The 18,633-nt window shown below is 40.3% G+C and overlaps 2 protein-coding genes across 10 annotated transcripts; one reads left to right on the top strand and one right to left on the bottom strand.

Annotated features, from left to right (window-relative positions):
- Window positions 1-660: 660 nt before the first annotated feature.
- On the bottom strand, window positions 661-4,307 carry S100A1 (S100 calcium binding protein A1). Of its 8 annotated transcripts, none has more exons than XM_074262115.1 (5): window positions 4,179-4,307; window positions 3,321-3,470; window positions 2,691-2,922; window positions 1,542-1,699; window positions 661-964 (listed from the first exon to the last, which is right to left on the bottom strand). In XM_074262115.1, the coding sequence occupies exons 4-5, from the start codon at window positions 1,680-1,682 to the stop codon at window positions 821-823; spliced, it is 285 nt and encodes a 94-aa protein (XP_074118216.1). In that variant the 5' UTR covers window positions 1,683-1,699; window positions 2,691-2,922; window positions 3,321-3,470; window positions 4,179-4,307; the 3' UTR covers window positions 661-820. The 8 variants fall into 8 exon arrangements, with proteins under 8 accessions (XP_074118216.1, XP_074118218.1, XP_074118219.1 ...); XM_074262117.1 differs by having other exon boundaries at window positions 1,542-1,695; window positions 4,179-4,300; XM_074262118.1 differs by having other exon boundaries at window positions 1,542-1,695; window positions 3,321-3,474; window positions 4,179-4,244.
- Window positions 4,308-4,461: 154 nt separating this feature from the next.
- Window positions 4,462-16,911, top strand: S100A13 (S100 calcium binding protein A13). 2 transcript variants are annotated; one of them, XM_074262123.1, is made up of 3 exons: window positions 4,462-5,108; window positions 5,902-6,106; window positions 16,679-16,911. In XM_074262123.1, exons 2-3 carry the CDS (start codon window positions 5,954-5,956, stop codon window positions 16,820-16,822), a joined length of 297 nt encoding a protein of 98 aa, XP_074118224.1. In that variant the 5' UTR covers window positions 4,462-5,108; window positions 5,902-5,953; the 3' UTR covers window positions 16,823-16,911. The 2 variants fall into 2 exon arrangements, with proteins under 2 accessions (XP_074118224.1, XP_074118225.1); XM_074262124.1 differs by lacking the exon at window positions 4,462-5,108 and adding an exon at window positions 5,264-5,468.
- The last annotated feature ends 1,722 nt before the right edge of the window (window positions 16,912-18,633 follow it).

The raw sequence follows: 18,633 nt of genomic DNA, 5'->3' as shown, positions 1-18,633 counted from the left end.
CTGTCATTAAGTAGCCACTTCTGTTCCCCGGGGTTGTTTCCTCATGAGTCGGACTAAAGTAACCTGACTCTTAACCTGGCGTCCGCAACTGGCTTTTAAAAACACTTTGATAACTATGTTTTTTGGGTTTTTTTGGTAATCTTGGGCATTTTATTCACTTAAATATTCTGACGAGAGGGCCTGGAAGCTTCACCAATCACAACCGCATGTATCAAGCGCCTGCCGAACGTGTCCCTGACACATGAAAAGTTAATAAAAAACTCCTGCATTAAAACTATTTAAAAGTTACAATTCTTTATTCTTTTCATCCTGAGTGATTTTTGCACCAGCACCCTCTCACCGGCTTCACCTCGTGACCACCTCCTGAACCTCGATCGCATTCCGGTGAGCGGAGGGAGAATCACGCTGGGATCAGCGCTCCTCGATTTCTCTTAGGCCTTTTTTCTAAATATAGTTCCTCCCCTTCCCTCCTCTCGGAGGCAGAAAACGAGGCCCGCGGTAGTGCTGTGCAGTTCTGACCTCCCCACCAATCTGGAGCCCCACATCCACTCCCAGGTCCCTGTGGCATCCGGGAAACGGCGTTTTCAGGGAGCCGTGACCCCTTCAGTGATTGTAGGGGGAGTTTCACCTCTTCCAAGCCCCAAAGGAGACAGACACGAGTTTATCGGGAGACGAGCTTTAATGAATCATGGAGCAGTATTCCTCAAATGCTGCGGCCGAGCCTGGGGGGGTTTGAGGAGAGGGGGAGGGCTAAAGCGGAGAGGAAGGGGAGGGGGGAGGGGCTTGCGGTTGTCGGGGCTGGCCGGGCTGCGCTGCTGGCTCAGCTGTTCTCCCAGAAGAAGTTGTTGCAGGCCACGGTGAGCGCGGCCACCAGCACCACGTACTCCTGGAAGTCCACTTCGCCGTCCCCGTTCTCGTCCAGCTCCTTCATCACCTTGTCCACTGCGTCCGCATCCTTCTGGGTCTAGAACCAGGGAGAGGGGCCTTAGGTTAGAGGGCCGGGCCGTGAAGGAAGGACCGGGGAGGACGAGAAGGGGGAGGGGGGGAACTTGAACCCGATTGTGGAGGTGACTAAGGAAGGTGAAAGACCTTGGGAGTGAAAGGGAAGAGCCCAGAACCCTGAGCTTTAGCGGGGCAAGGGACGGAGGAGTGAATGGAACGTGTGAACTCGCACGTGGACTACTTTGTATCTTCTTGTATCTAATGGGACCCACTTAGAGTGTGAACTCAAGAACCGGGCAAAGAGATTCGTCCTTAGGTTCATCATAGTGCTTTGTACATAATTTGCCCTTAAATATTTGCTGAATTGATTTAAATTAAGTTTGGAACTAATTAATTAACATAATAAATTAATTGATTTTGATTAAATTAAGAGCCTTCAAGAGATAAAGAAACCGGTAAGGGGCTGGAGAAATTGATAGAAGGGAACTGAGAAGTCACTGGGAAGGTAGGTGCTTCCCATTCAGTCCGGAGTCCCGCAGCCGGGTCCCAGGCCAGGAGCCTGGGGTACTCCCCCACCGCCTCAGCCAGCAAACACTCACATCCAGGAAGCCAGAAAGCTCAGCTTGCAGCAGCTCCTTCAGCTCCTTCTTGCTCAGTTTATATTTGTCACCTTCCTTGCCAGAGTGGGCGTGGAATACGTTGATGAGGGATTCCATGGCAGTCTCCAGCTCCGAGCCCATGGCTGCAACACACCTACCTTCCCCACCCCCCACCAGGCCAGAGCAGGGTGAGGTTGGGGGGACAGGGGTCAAGGCCAAGGGCTGTCAGAAAGAAGAGAGCCCTGGGCCCTTACAACTCTTGTTTTGTAATTCATATACAGATAATTTGGACTCCATCCTCCATGACGTCGATTCCATACTCTAGCACCATATTCGAGATTATTAATTATTTATCCTTTTAATTGACATATTACATGCTCATTTATCATTTTTAGAAGAAGCCAAAAATGAATTAATTCAGCATTACTCGTAAAGGATGGTAGGATGAATTCTAATTCCCTAATTTTATAGATGAGTAAACTAAGGACTAGCAAGCAGAAATGACTTGTTCAAGATCATATATTGTTTAGTACAGAACTGAGGCTAGAACCTAAGTTTCCTGGGCTTCTTTCTAGCACACATTTTGCTGCCTCTCCCCACGGTCTAAAAACTAAAATAAAAATTCAAAGAAAGGAGAAGAGGTCAAAGGTAGGGAGTTACTGGAAGGAAAGAGACGGGCAGAGTAAGAAGTAAGGGGGAGGTTGAAGGGCAAGAGCTGAGAGGGTAGAGAGGGGACACTGTGGGTATCTTAGAGATCGAATAGAAACGGGGAACACTGGGCAGCAGCAGAGAGCAAGAGGAATTCAATGGTGGATGGACAAAAAGGGCATCTTGCTCACTGGGCAGCTGCCCCTGGGAATGAGGGTGGGTCTTAGGAACAGACAAATCTTTCCCCTGTGCTATTTTTATCCCAGGTCTAGTCTGTGCTGCCCAGGCAGGAGTGTTTCTTCTACAACTAGCCCTGCTCTCCTTACACTGAAACAAATGGGGGTAGGGATAAAGAGCCACTTTTGTAGCGTCATATTCATTTCTTATGTTGGATCTCTCTAAATTCTCCCTCTGTCCAGAGGTTGTCAGCCCCTTAGTCTTATCACTCTGAATTCTGTAGCATAGTCCCTTCTTTTAGTTCCTTTGCCTCCTTATACCCACCTTCTATGCTTTAGAATCTGTCAGAGGTCTGTCTTGAGAATCAACTCTTTCTAATCAGACCTGGATGGTGAATGGAGAAAGGAATGCTTGATCCCTCTCCTCTGGATCTGGGCTCTGTTCTGGGGGCCCAAGTACAATCTTCACTCCCTCACCAGCAGCTTGAACTGGAGAAGTGGTAGAGTAGATGGGAGAGTATGCTGGGGCAATCAGAAATATCCGGCAGCCTCAAGTTCTGTCTCAGGCCAAGTATAAGAAATTAGAGGGGAGGAAGGAGGATGAGGTGTGAGGTTATATGGGGTATGACATTAGAGGGGGGCTTCAAAACCCAGGACACTCCTTTGCTCTGGGAGTAAACAGCATCATTACCCCCTTCCCTCCCCCCCCATCCTCTGAGGGGATCTCAGGTGTCCTAGATCAGGTATCTCTCACCTTTCTCCCCAGGACTGGGGGGGATGGACAATAGGTCCTATCAGGTGACACTCCAGTTCCTCAATGGATCTCTTGTGAGTGTCACCCGAACTTCGGACATGAGAGGTGGTTGTCACAGAGACCAAGGAGAGGGGAGGGTGTATGGAATGGGAACCTGAAGCCTGGGTCTGATGGGGGGATAAGGGGAAGGGGGGGGCTGACCTATCTTGTTACCAGTCCCATCACTGATCACTGATGTGGAGGTCCTGAGAAGCCAAGGGAACCTTGGGTTTCCCCCACAAACAATGCCTGTGGACCCTTTGGGAAACCCTGGAGAGTACAGAGTGATATATGGAGTCAGCTCAGTTGAGTCTTTCTTGAGAATAGAGTTGAAAAATGCCAGAGGGAGAGGGGAAGAAATAAAGAAATAGGAAAGAAAGAGAAGAGGGGAAAGAAGGCAATGGGTTACTGAATAGACAGAAAAGTGAGTGGGGACCCTTCTTAGAATCCCCTACCCCCCACCTTGGTGCCCACTCTTAGAAGCTGTTCATCTATTGTTCTTGGATGTTATTAGGAGTTTAAACTTGGGGTGAAGAAATAGTTCTCCTACTTTGGAGTCTCAGCCTCCCCTTTCCCCTGTCTTCCCTATCCGCTATTCCTCCAGAGCCCTTGGGGGTTGAAGAAAGCCTGGGCTTGGGAACAGCTGCTCAGTTAAAACTTACCAACTTCTACTTGGCTCATACCAGAACCACTTTACCCCCAGAGAAATCAGGGTAAAGGCCTCAACTCTCACCCTCAAACCCAGGAAAGAGATGAAGCCCTAAGGATTGAGGGTGCAATCTTGGGGATTCAGTCAAGAGGGGGTCATTCTATGAGGAAGGGGCTGTATTGATCATTTAAGCCCACAGGTAACTCAGTCCTCCCTCCATGGATAGATCCTTCGGATGCTGATCCTTCGGATGCTTCCAAATCCTCTTACTGGTAGTCCCCTTCAACTGAGCACCATTCTCAGACTCTTGGAGACCACCATCCCCCTTATAGTTAATGCACCCTCTGTACCCCAAAAAACAGAATACTCACGGGTGGGTTCGGGGCTGAAGGGGGAGCAGATGAGAGGGACGAAGCTATGTGTCCTGTGACCAGACCGGTGTGGGGAGAGCTCACTTCAGGAGTCCTTCTCCCCACTCTGGACACCCCCTCCTACCTCTAGCTCCACCCCCTCATCGGGCTGACCGCCAGTGGGGCAAGCAGCCAGCTAACAGACAGAAGCGCCCTCTGTCTCCAGGGCTGGGACAAGCTGGCCCTGTTTTACCTCCTCCCCCAGGTCTGGGTTTTTAACACTCCTTTCTCCACATGCATGCTAGCAATCTACCGGGGGTCTGGGTTGATGTTGACGCCAGCTCAGCCCTGGCATAGAACAGAGAGGGCAAGGGAGGATAAAATAGGGGGGAGAGAAAGAGAGGTAAGATCTGAGGCCACAGGATATTGGACCCTCCTGGTCCTTGGACCACTGCCCTGTAACTGTCCATAGCAATGCCTTATTGAGGGGAAAAAGAAGGGGACCTGTCTCGGAGTCTTTCAAAAAAGGACCTCTCTAGAATTCTTTAGAACACAGTATTTTCTCACCAAGAGCTAGCTGAATTAGGACTGTTTGAAGGACTGGAGTGAGGGAGATTGGAGTAAATTGGGAAGAAAGTAAATTGGAGGAAGATGGTTGGATGCTGGGGGTGTGTACATATGCAGATTCAGGGCCGGGGCTCTGTCTGGACCTGGAACAGTGCATGAGACCGGGAAAGAGAGGTTTCACATTTGTTTGCAGGGGGAAAAAGGGCTAAATTGATTGCGCTGAACTGATGCTGCGCTGATGGGTGGGCGTGCCCTTAGCCGAAGTTCACCACGGGAAACTCAATACCTCGGGATATACACAACAGACCTTTGCTTCGCAGCCCCACCTCCAGGGCTTTTATAAACCTCAGCCCATCCCTACTTCTGCTGGAGGCTTAACGGAGAGTGAGTATCAAACCTACGGCAGATGCTCTTTTGGAGTGGGGTGCAAGAGGGTTCCTTTTTCCCTAGGGGAAAATGTGCTCCTCCCCCCCAGTCCTGGAACTGAACTTTCAGGAAGTAACTTTGGGGCAGGGGGTGGGGAACTGGTCCCGGAAGGAAATGAACTGGTTGGAGGAGTGTTAGATGGAAGTTAGGGAGGACTTGGAATTTCCCTTTTCCTCTCTCCTCTTAGAACCAAACTGTGGGGGCCGTAAGGAGATTGTTAGTTGGCAGCTTAGTTCCTGCTTAAAAGATGGGAGGAGCCCTGTAGCCTGGACCTATTACCGTTAGCTTAACTTTGGAACTGTCTGTATTTTGGAGAGGGTACATATCTCCTTGCCTTTTATATTAAGAAGCATTCTTCATATTTCCCATGGGGCAGGTTTTGAAGGACACAGATTGTCGTTTGGGGTACAGATTCCGGGTCTTTTAGTGGATGGAGTGGGAAGAGGACATATCTGAATTGCCCTGACACCCCACCTCATTGCATTTTAAGGCATTTTAAATAATCTTGTGTGTCTGGGTGCCAGATCCCAGACAAGCTGCCAGCCTGATTGCCCACAAAGGGAGACATCCCTCTCCCCATAAAGGAATCCCACAGGGAAGCTCCCCAACCCGGGACTCCTCACAGAGATGAGAACAGATCTTCTCTTTCTAGAGCTCTAGAATATATAACAGAGCTGGGGGAAGGAGTAAGTAATACCTATGCAGTGTTCCTCCTAGAAGTTACTTTTGGATATTCCTTTCTCCTAACCAGCTTTAGATCCACTGTTTGTTCAAGACCAGGCTTTCCCATCCTAGCCTTCTTCATGGCTGCTGAGCCACTCACGGAGCTGGAGACAGCTATTGAGACAGTGGTGAAAACCTTCTTCACCTTTGCTGTTCGAGAAGGAAAGAAAGGCAGCCTCAGTATCAATGAATTTAAGGATCTGGCCACTCAGCAGCTGCCTCACCTCCTCAAGGTAACTGGGAGCCCAGGGGAAACTGGGTTCTGGGTGTGACAGAGAAAAGGTAGTTGGTGATGGAGGGTGATGGGCTGCATGGGTGTGATTTTGTAGGTACTTGTGTGACATTGTGGGTGTGGAAGTGTGTTTGTGAGTGTGATTGTGTTACAGCTTGTGCTTGCAATATATAACTGTGGAAGGCAATTGAACAAAGCACTGTATGTGTTTGTTTTCTTGGCCTCTGCCTAGGGTGATCCCATGATTTCATACTAGACTGTAAGCTGTCTCCAAGGATATGGGTTTGCAAATACTCAGTCACTTATCTGGGACACAGGGAGTTTAAGTGACTTGCCTATGGTCACACAACTAGTATGGGTCAGAATTGGGACTTGAGCCTTGATCCTTATGTGCCATGTTGCTTCTTACTTAGATTTGGATGAATGAAGTCTTGTGATTTTATGTGTCTTAGTGTGATGGAGTGTGAGCCCATGACTACCACTCCTATGAGATTTAACACTGCATTAGCAAGACTTTTTTTCTCCAGGTCTAGACCATAAATTCTTTGAGAGTGGAGATTATGTCTTATATGTACTTAAAAAAAAATCTCCATATTGGATAGAATGATGCTGGGCATTTGGTAAGTACTCGATAAATATTTAAAATCCTAGAATGTTCGATACAGAAAGAACCTTGGTTATAATTTAATGCAAGCTTTTTATTTTATAGATGAAGATATTAAGACACAAATATTTTCCCAAGACCATACAGTTAAACCTTAGAGATAGTATACCCCAAAAAGAATTGTTTTTATAATATTCCTGACAGATGAGCCATCCAAACAGAATACTTGTCTATCAATCACCAAACATTTATATATAATGTAATTGTATATATAATATTAATATAATATAATGTGTGCCAGGCATTGGACTAAGAATTGTCACACCTAGAGACAAAGAGCTCATTATTTTAAATTGCATTATAGAATTTAAAAAATTATAACATTTAAAAAATGGACATTTTCACATACGTAGTAGAAAAGAAAAAGGAAGAGAGTATTATATATCTCCAAAGAAGCTTATTAGTTTCAACTTATCTGTGCTATCTTTTTGCATCTTAATTATGTTAGACAACTTATTAGGTATTCTTCCCAGTCTCATCCATCATCTGTAATTTGATAGGCATGGTTTCTGTGTGTCCAAGTTGTTTACCAAAAAAAAAAAAAAGAGCTGATGATGGGGCTGGAAGCATGTTGATAGATAGCTTCTATACTGATATTGATCAATCAACAGTCTTTGGATACAGCTGTTCAACTTACTGTCAACTTAACTAGTTCTCTTCTAGCATAAGGATGGCATAAGAGGTTTTATAAAATGCCTGTCTTGCTGAAATCTAGGTTTATTACATCATCCTCATTCCCCTGAGCTTAGTAACTGCTTAACAAATAATAATAATAATAATAATAAGGTTAGGGGTGTGTATGTTTTACCGGACTTATGATTTCAATAGTATGGAAACTCCCTCCTTCCTATTAAGGTACATAAGCAACTTTTCAGCAACTTAATCTTAAAAAGTGACATGAGGCATTTTGAGGTTAAATGACTTGCCTAGGGTCACATAACAACCAGTACAAGTTAGAACAACTCGAATCCCCAACTGCAGATGTTGTTCTATCATATATAGTAATGCAGGCTTTTTCCTCAAAGATAGGGTTATTCCAAATGAAATAACAGACAACTATTTAAAAGATAACATACATACATACATAACTAGATGAAGTTAGGAAAACCTCAGAAACTTCCAAACCCTATGACTTTGGGCTACTGTTTGCCATGGGAGAAGGAAATGGTAAACCATTCCAATGTCTGCCAAAAAAAACCCTGGACAGAGATCTATGGAATCACAAAGAGTTGCACAGGACTGAAACAACAACATACAAATATAGGTGACTATAGAGACATATATGTTTACATATGTATATTTATATATACACTTTATATTTATACATATTTGTGTGTTTATGTATACATATTTATCTCAGGTAGAAAGGAAGAAAAAGAATGTGGTGAAGATCTCTTAAAATTTTTTAAATCTTATTTTTCTCAATTACATTTAGAAACAATTTTAACATTCTTTTTAAAATTAAATTTTGGATTCCAAATTCCTCCCCATCATCTCTTCTTACAGAGAAAGTAAGCAATTAGTTATAGATTAAACATATGTAATTATATAAAATATATTTCCATATTAGAGATATTATGAAAAAACCCACAGACCCTCTTTTCCAAAAAACATTCAAAAAATAAAGTAAAAAAAAAAACTATGCTTCAATCTGTTTTCAAACTTCATCAGTTCTCTGGAGGTGGATAGCATTTTTATCATGAATCTTTCAGAATTGTTTTAAATCTTTCTGTTGAGAATAGCCAAATCATTTATAGTTGATCATCTTAAAATATTGCTGTTACTGTGTATCATGTCTCCTAATCCTACTCAATTTACTTTGTATCACTTCATGTAAGACTTTCCAGGTTTTTCTGAAACCCTCCTATTCATCATTTCTTTTTTTCCCCCCTCAATAGTATTTTATTTCCCTAAATATGTGTGAAGATAGTTTTCAACATTCATTTTTGTAAAATTTTATTCCAAATTTTTTCTCCCTCCCTTCCTTACCTCCTCCCTCCTTGAGAGGGAAGCAATCTGATATAGATTATATATGTACAATTCTTTTAAACATATTTCCATATTTGTCATGTTGTGCAAGAAAAATCAGGCCAAAAAGGGGAAAAAAAACATAAGAAAGAAAGAGGAAAAAAAAGTGAAAATACTATGTTTTGATCTATGTTCAGTTTATATCTTTCCCCCTCTGGAGGCGGATGGCATTTCCCATCTCATCTCTATTGGAATTGTCTGGATTCACTTGGAATTGATGAGAAGAGATAAGTCTATCATAGTTGACATAATCATATAATCTTGATGTTATTGTGCACAAGGTTCTGCTTCAGTTTACTTCATTCAGCATCAGTGCATATAAGTCTTTCCAGGATTTTCTGAAATCAGTCTGCTCATTATTTTTTAGAATAATAATACTACATTACATTGATATATCATAATTTACATTTGATGGGCATCCACTCAATTTCTAATTCCTTGCCTATTACAAACATTTTTCCATATGTGGGCCCTTTTCCCTCTTTTATGATCTTTCAGATACAAACCTAGTAGTGACATTGCTAGATCACAGGGTATGCACAGTTTGATAGTCTTTTGGTCATAGTCCCAAATTGTTCTCCAGAATGGTTGAATCAGTTCACAACTCTATTAATAGCACATAATGTCCCAATTTTCTCACATCCCTTCCAACATTTGTTAATTTTTTTCCTGATAGATATGATAGTACCTCAGAGTTGTTTTAATTTTCATTTCTTTAATCAATAATGGTATATATGTATGTATTTATCTGTATTTGATTGAAAACTGTTTATTCTGCTTAACATAGATTACATGCCATCTAGGGGAGGGGGTGGGGGAAGAAAGGAGGGAAAATTTGGAACACAAGGTTTTGCTAGGGTTGATGTTGAAAAATTATGCATGCATATGTTTTGAAAACAAAAACCTTTAATTAAAAAAAGTTAAAAAAGAAAGAACTGAGAGAATCTGAAAAAAAAAAAAAACTTTTGTTCATATCCTTTGACCATTTATCAATTGAAGAATAGCTTATATTTTTATAAATTTGACTCAGTTGTCGATATATTTGAGAGATGAGGCCTTTCTCAGAGAAACTTGCTATAAATCTTCCCTTCTTCCCCCCCCCCAGTTTTTTGCTTTCCTTCTAATCTTGACTGAATTTCTTTGCTTGTGCAAAACCTTTTAATTTAATGTAAACAAAATTATCCATTTTACATCCCATAATGTTCTCTATCTGTTCTTTGCTCATAAATTCTTCCCTTAACTATAGATCTGACAAACTTCCAAGATCCCCTAATTTGTTCATGATATCAGCCTTTATGTCTAAATCATATATCCATTGTGACCTTATTCATTTGCCCTACAATTAGTCATCACCTTTCCCCCTTTCTTTTATAGATTTCTCCTCCTACTTTCCTAGAGAGTAAAATAGATTTCTATACCTCACTTAGTGTGTATATTATTCCTTCCTTGAGCCAATTCCAATGAAAGAAGAATTCCAGTATTCTTCCCCTACCTTCTCCATCTTTTCTTCCACTGTAAAAGCTTTTTTTTTTGCATGTGTCTTTTTTATGTGAGATAGTTTATCACATTTTACTTTTCTCTTGCCCCTTCTCTCAATGTATTCCTCTTTTTCACTCCTTAATTTTTTTTGTATCATTCAATCATATTCAACTTATACCTGTACTCTCTGTTTATGTATACTTCTAATTTTCCTCATAATGAGAATGTTCTTAGGAGTTACAAGTATCATCTTTCCATGTAGGAATGTAAATCATTTAACCTTATTGAATTTCTTATGATTAGTTGTTATTCCAATGAGATATTTCACATTTTCTTCTATTCTTCATTCTTTTGATTTTGTTTATTGTTTTTTGATGCCTCTTAGAATCATTAGCTTTCATTTGCCCAATTCTAGTTTTTATGGAATTATTTCCTTCAAAGAGCCTTTATACCTACTTTTCCATTTGGCCAATTCTACTTTAAAAAATTATTCTATTCAGTGTATTTTTTGCCTCTTTTATGATTTGTTCTATTCTGCTTTTTAAAGTATTATTTTCTTCAGTATTTTTGCCCCTTCGATAACAATCTGTGGATTATTTTTTTCATGATTTTCTTGCATCAATTCCTTTTCTTTCCCCAATTTTTCCTCTACCTCTTTTATTTGACTTTTAAAATCCTTTTAAAAACTCTTTCAGGAATTCTTTTTGGGTTTCATATCAATTTACATTTTTTTGAGGCTCTAAATGTATCTTCTTTTGAGTTTGGATTTTGATCTTCCCTGTCACCACAGTAACTTTCTATGGTTGGGTTTTTGTTGTTATTGTTGTTGTTTGTTGTTTGCTCATTTTCCCAGTCTACTTATTGACTGTTAATTCTGTGTTAAATTGGGACTTTGTTCCTGGGGGGAAAAGGGCACTATCCCAAATTTCAGTCTTTTCTTGCCTCTGCTCTCAGAGATTGTTCTTGGAGTCTATAAATTTCAGTTTTTTCAGTTCTTCTAAAGTGATGTGATTTAAGGTAAGGTATGGTCACTGCTCTCTTGGCTTGTGCTCCAGTCTGTGAGCCTTAGAATGGTGAGCAGACTCTCCTGCACTTTCAAGCTCTGGTGTGCTAGTGGTCCTCCTAGCCATCCAAGACTCTTTCAGGTTGGCTCTGTCATAAATGCTATTTTGATCCTCATGAATGAGAACAAGAGAAATGGCCATTTATACATGGCCTTCTCAAGGAGTTTAAGAACACAAAAAGGAGGAGAGAAATGGGACTATAGTTAGGAAAGATGGATGGATCAAGATGGTGGGTTTTTTGAGAATGGTAAAGGTAAATTCATGTTTATTGGCATCAGGGAAGGAACTAATAGAAGGGAAGCGACTGAAGATTAGTGTGAGAACAGAAGTGATAGAGGGAAATATCTGTTGGGGAGGATAGAATGGAATTGGATCACTTGAAAATTTGAACTTTGGCAAGCAGAACCACTTTTTTATGTGAGACAGAGGTAAAGGAAGAGATAGCAGGGAAAGGTATCTGAGTAATATATGATGAGGATGAGAGAAGAGGGAGCTCAAATTTTTTCAGTGAAATAATAATAAAGGTTAAAATTTATATAGCATTTTTATATTTATTTTGCTTGATGCTTGCAATCCTGTGAGATAGCTGCTTGTAATTATACTTACTTCATAGATGAGAAAACTGAGTCACAGTTACTCAGAAAACTAAGTAAGTGTCTGAGATAGGATTTGAATCCAGATCTTTCTGATTTCTAAGTTCAAGCTTTATCCAAGCTACCGCCTAGCTATTACTGGCTAGCTACAAGGACAGGGTTTTCTTTTCTTTTCTTTTCTTTTCTTTTCTTTTCTTTTCTTTTCTTTTCTTTTCTTTTCTTTTCTTTCTTTCCTTCCTTCCTTCCTTCCTTCCTTCCTTCCTTTCTTTCTTTCTTTCTTTCTTTCTTTCTTTCTTTCTTTCTTTCTTTCTTTCTTTCTTTCTTTCTTTCTTTCTTTCTTTCTTTCTTTCTTTCTTTCTTCCTTTCTTTCTTCCTTCCTTCCTTCCTTCCTTCCTTCCTTCCTTCCTTCCTTCCTTCCTTCCTTCCTTCCTTCCTTCCTTCCTTCCTTCCTTCCTTCCTTCCTTCCTTCCTTCCTTCCTTCCTTCCTTTCTTTCTTTCTAACATTATCCCTTGTATTCATTTTTCCAAAATTTCCCCTCCCTCCCTCTACTCCCTCCCCTAGATGACAGGCAATCCTATACATTTTACATGTGTTACAGTATAACCTAGATACAATATATGTGTGTAAATCCAATTTTCTTGTTGCACGTTAAATATTGGTTTCCGAAGGTATAAGTAACCTGGGTAGATAGAAGTAGTGCTAATATTTTACATTCGCTTCCCAGTGTTCCTTCTCTGGGTGTAGTTGTTTCTGTCCATCATTGATCAGCTGGAAGTGAATTGGCTCTTCTTTATGTTGAAGATATCCACTTCCATCAGAATATATCTTCATACAGTATTGTTATTGAAGTGTATAGTGATCTCCTAATTCTGCTCTTTTCATTCAGCATCAGTTGATGTAAGTCTCTCCAAGCCTCTCTGTATTCATCCTGTTGGTCATTTCTTACACAACAATAATATTCCATAGCCTTCATATACCATAATTTACCCAACCATTCTCCAATTGATGGACATCCATTCATCTTCCAGTTTTTAGCCACTACGAAAAGAGCTGCTACAAACATTTTGGCACACACAAGTCCCTTTCCCCTCTTTAGTATTTTTTTTGTATAAGCCCAGTAATAGCACTTCTGGATCAAAGGGTATGCACAGTTTGATAACTTTTTGGGCATAGTTCCAAATTGCTCTCCAGAATATCTGGATTCTTTCACAACTCCACCAACAATGTATTAGTGTCCCTGTTTTCCCACATCCCCTCCAACATTCATCATTATTTGTTCCTGTCATCTTAGCCAATCTGACAAGTGTAAAGTGATATCTCAGAGTTGTCTTAATTTGCATTTCTCTGATCAGTAGTGACTTGGAACACTCTTTCATATGAGTGGATATAGTTTCAATTTCATTATCTGAGAATTGTCTGTTCATATCCTTTGACCATTTATCAATTGGAGAATGGTTTGATTTCTTATAAATTAGGATCAATCCTCTATATATTTTGGAAATGAGACCTTTATCAGAACCTTTAACTGTAAAAATATTTTCCCAATTTGTTACTTCCTTTCTAATCTTGTTTGAATTAGTATTGTTTGTACAGGAACTTTTTAGTTTGATGTAATCAAAATCTTTTATTTTGTGATCAATAATGATCTCTAGTTCTCCTCTTGTCATAAATTCCTTCCTCCTCCATAGGTCTGAGAGGTAGACTATCCTCTGTAAGGACAGGGTTTTCAACCAAGAGGATAGGGGAAAGGGAATCTTCAGAAAGTTTGGGGAGCAATGAAAAGATTTGGCAAAAGCTAATGTGGGATTTAATTTTTGAAGATGTAAAAGGATTGTTTTGTTACAGTCAGGCCCCAGTTGATATTATGTAATGTAAATTTTTAATGAACCCAGTCAATATGGTTTCTTGATTTTTTTGTAGATTTCTGCAGTAGCACTAGAATAGGAGCAAAAACAGAGGTGGGAATAATTCCACCATGCTTGGTAGGGCATGTTTAGCAGTATGTCAAGAGGGCAAGGGAGTTGAATAATACAGAATTGAATCATTTAACCCAAAGGGTTAAAATAGGAAAGAATACAATCAGTATAAGAGAGATGGCATGGGAAAGAACTGAGGGGTAGAAGAATTGGAAGTCATGGTGAGAACAAAGAAAAGGGTTGACAAAATAAAAGATAGAATCACAAAATATAGTCAAAAAAAGTATTTCAGAGTTCATGAACAAAGAAGTGGATTAGTTGTGGATGATGGCAAGATGAAAAGTTTGACCATCTTTGGGTAAATCTGAGATGTAATGTAGAAATAGGTTGTGGAATAGAGTAACTGAGAATTTAGAGTATTTAAGGAAATATCAATATGTATATTCAAGTTCCTTAGTATGAGGGTAGGAATTGGGGAGGAGGGAGACCAAACATCAGTGACTAAATTCTTTAAGGAAGAAAAGACAGTGTCCTGGGGAAAATCTTAATTGGGTCATAAATATGAACTGAATAAGCTTCAATGAAAGAGAGGAGAATGTATTGAGTGATGTTGGTAGAGGGAGAGTCTGGATGTGGCAATGGAGAGAAAAGAATATTCCAACTCCCCTACTATGATTCATGACTATGGTTAATGAGTGAAAATTTAACCATTGTTAGTAGGGGTTACTAGGGTTGCTGTGTTATCAGAAGGGAGCCAGGTCTCAGAGTACAAGAAGATGGAGGGAGTGAAAAAGGAAGTGATTTAAGATAAAAGTGGATTTGTTAATTATGGAGCAAGCATTTCAGATAGCACAGTGGAAGGATTGGGTAGATCTGAAGTGGGACATTGGAGGGATTGATTGGGTTAACAAAGACTGCGAATAAAGACTCCAGAGTTGTACAGTGATAGTTTAGGCTTTCAGAATCCCAGAGACAGATAAAATATTACAAAATGAAAGTATGTTAATAATTAAGGAAGGAGTTCAGGCAGAATACCAGTGATTGGAGACATGATTCCACAAAATGCAACATTGTTCAACTCTCCTCTTTGCCACAGTAGCACATGTTTTCTGAGCCCTGATTTGATACATTGATCTTCCAAAACTCTTCCTATGAGTCAAGATTATTTTGGACAGAGTCCAAGGATAGGCACACATTTGCATTGTCCTGTTTTATCATTGTCTTCATGCCCTAACATTTGGTAACACACTAAGATCTAAAGTCCTTTTCCTTTTCTATTCTTTGTGGTCACTTCCCACATCCTCATCTTTTCCTATCATTTTCTCTAATTTAGAGGGTTTTTTTATTTTTTATTTTTATTTTTTTAGTGTCTTGGACTCCTTTATGGATCTAGTGAAGCAAATTCTGTGGAAATACATTTACCAGAATATTAAAACAAAACAGTACAAAGCAAAAGCTCACAGGTTTGAAAACCCTGCCTATTCGTGGGTTAGAAAGAACACTGTGTTAAGAGCCTGAATCTAGCTCTGTCAGTAGCAAGTCCTTTCTCTCTGGTCCTCAGCATCCTCATTTGTAAATTAAGAATACTGGGATGGATGACTTCTAAAGTCCTTTCTAGTTCTAAATTTGTGATCTTCCTTTCCAAACACAATTTCCAAACACACATTCAGAACAAAGCTATTCAGCTCATTCAAACTATCTTCCCTTTCCTTTTTTTTTTCCTTTTCTGAGCTGATTTGTCACTTTGTTATGTAATAAATAATATAAGTATAATATGATTTATATAGAAATTAGTTATCTCATATAATAAATGTATATAATATATAATAATCATATATGATATGTGTATAAACATACATATATATGTATACACATAAAATGCTGAGAATGAGGTGCCACAGGAGTTAGGGAGACTCATCTTCCTGAGTTCCACTCTGGCCTCAGATAGTTCCTAGTTGTGTGACCCTGAATAAGTTTGTCAACTCTGTTTGCCTTAGTTTCTCCATTTGTAGACAAGCTGGAGAAGTAAATGGCAAACCACTCTAATATCTTTGCCAAGAAAGCCCCAAATGGAGTTAAAAAGAGTTGAATCTGGCTGAGAAACATTCAAGCAACAATAAATGCTGATCTAGGGCCCAGCTTCTTAAATTGTGAGTCATCACTGAATGGGGCCTTGTAACTGAATGTGGGGATCATGAAATTATGTTATTAGTGAATGTTTGATTTGAATACCTATTTCATACACCTATATACCTGAAATCATGGAAATATTTCTCAGGTGAAAAGGAGTTGAGAATGGAAAAAAAAATTGAAAATCCCTGATCTATGAGTTTAGAATTCCTCAGGATAAACAAGGACCTGGAGAAATTTTAGGGCAAAATAAGGAGAAATAAAGTCTATTTTTATTCCCTAACAATTCATAAGTACTATTTATTTATTTATTTTTGCTGAGGCAATTGGGGTTAAATGACTTACCCAGGGTCACACAGCTAGACCATGTTAAGTGTCTGAGGCCAGATTTGAACTCAGATCCTCCTGATTTCAGTTCTGTATCCACTGCACTTTCTAGCTTCCCCTATAAGTAGTATTTTTAATATATAATTTCATATCTAATATTTATGAGGAAAAATATTAGCATTGGGAATTTCCTGCAAAAAATCCTATTCCCCATCTCTAAGAATACTGGGCTTTTTCAGAACTTAGTCTGGGGAGCCCTGGACTGGAAAAAAAAATGTTGTTTTGGTTCTGCCATTCTATAAAGGTTCCATTTTTTTCTCTCCTAAGGCTTCTTCTTTGCCCCTCCCCACACACCTTTTCTGTCTCCCTAGGATGTAGGCTCCCTGGATGAGAAGATGAAGAGTTTGGATGTGAATCAGGATTCTGAGCTCAAGTTCCATGAATACTGGAGGCTTATTGGGGAACTGGCTAAGGAGATGAAGAAAGAAAAAGCTGCAGAAATCCGGAAGAAGTGAAGCTGATATAGGGAGGTTTGGGTGGAGAGTAGGGGAAGGCAGCATGGCTGTCCCTGCTGTCCCCCTAATAAAGTTGTCTTGAAATACAAGTCTGCTTTTTCTTGCTCCTCCCAGATTCTTCATACATTCCTTCCAGGGCTCAGGAAAGGGTGCTGGACCTGAGGCAGAGTGACACATTATACTGTAAGGTTTACCAAGGACAGTCATCACAATTACTCTGTCAATCAGGCAGACATTCCATTTCACAGTTGAAGAAACTGAGGTCAGGCAGTCAAGTGATACCCATAAAAGGCCTGGATTGCGTACAGTACAGCTAGGAACTAGACCTGTGATTTCATCAGTATTGGAAACTCTGAGGAAACTTTATAGCTTGGGAGAGTCACCTTGACTAGGGTCATACAGCTTGTGGGCTTCTGAGGTAACTTTGACTAAATCTTGTCTTCAAGGCCATCTCTCTATTCACTGCACAATGCTTCCTCTGCATTGACTAAAGTATCATCCAGTAAATGTTTGTTGAGTGAATGAATGGCCAATAGTGATGCAATTCAGGAGAAAGGGGCAAAGGAGGCAGGGAGAGATTCTAGGATGCCTGGGTTGGTGGTGGGTTAAGGATGCCCATTGACCTGGTTCCTAGCTTGCTGAATTATTGATATCTCTAGCATGGCTCATGGCTCTAGCATTCTTGATGTTTGCCCCTCATTTGGGCTTCAACTTTAGAGTTTTATTCACTCATTTCCTTTCCTCTCCATGTATGAGCTGACTATTTTTCCAGATCAAGGAATATAGCAACACAGCTATTATCCATCCTCAAATCTCTTGAAAAAGTCTGAGACAGTTCTTGCCACAAGAGGGGGCAAAGGCAGGGCAGTTCATGCTGAAGCGATTGCACAGAGGGACTCACACTGAGAACCTGAGGAGGGAGATGTCCAGCAGCCCCTCGAAAGTTTCAGAGTTTTGGAAGAAAAATCCCTGACTCCCCTCCCTTACACTGTGCTTCCTTCTCCATTCTCTCCACCTTACATTTTCTATGATTACAGGGAGACCATACCATGGGCTATGGCAATTGGGAAGGGCTAGGTAAGGCTCCTGAGGTGCAAAGGTCTTGTTCTTCCAAGGAACTTGCTCCAAGAACTAGAGGGTTCTCTACCACATTTCTTGTTAGAGGAGGTGAGGGAGTGGCAGGCAACTCAACCAGTTTGGAGAGTTGGAGTCCATGTTTGTCCTCTCCCAGTTGAACCCCACTAAACATCTGTACTGAGATCCTATCTAGAGGAATGCTCAAGGAGGAAAAGAAACCACAGCTCCCCAGTAGTAGGCTGGTTCTGTTTTCTTTCTGAAGTTAATTTTTTATTGATATCTTTTATATTATTACAACGAATAAGCATTTTTTTTTTCTGTCTTACTCTCCTTCAATAAAACAATAAAAAGCCCTTATAAGTAGGCATAGTCAAGCAGAATACAAACTCTCACATTGGCCATTCATTTGAAAAAATGTATCAGGCTGACTTCTTGACAAGATGCCTTCCTTGCAGCTCACTCTCACTAACCAGCCCCAGACTTCTTCCATTCAGAAAATAGGAGCAGGCTGGAGTTAGGATAATCAAAGTTTAACAAGCATTAAAATGGACAGAAAGCCAGTCTCAGATTTAGGAAACTCTAGGTCAAATCATTTCCTTCCCACACAAGGTAAATCCCTTAAACTTTAACTACTCTTAACAGAACAGTTGTAAGGAGTCCCCTATACCAATGAAACCACAGGATTTAAAAAAAAAAAAAAAAGGATGACTGTACAAATTCACACAATGTGGGGG

This window comes from Sminthopsis crassicaudata, chromosome 4 (assembly GCF_048593235.1).
Source record: "Sminthopsis crassicaudata isolate SCR6 chromosome 4, ASM4859323v1, whole genome shotgun sequence".
Classification (NCBI taxonomy): domain Eukaryota; kingdom Metazoa; phylum Chordata; class Mammalia; order Dasyuromorphia; family Dasyuridae; genus Sminthopsis; species Sminthopsis crassicaudata.
This window is presented reverse-complemented; position numbering and strand designations above follow the sequence as displayed.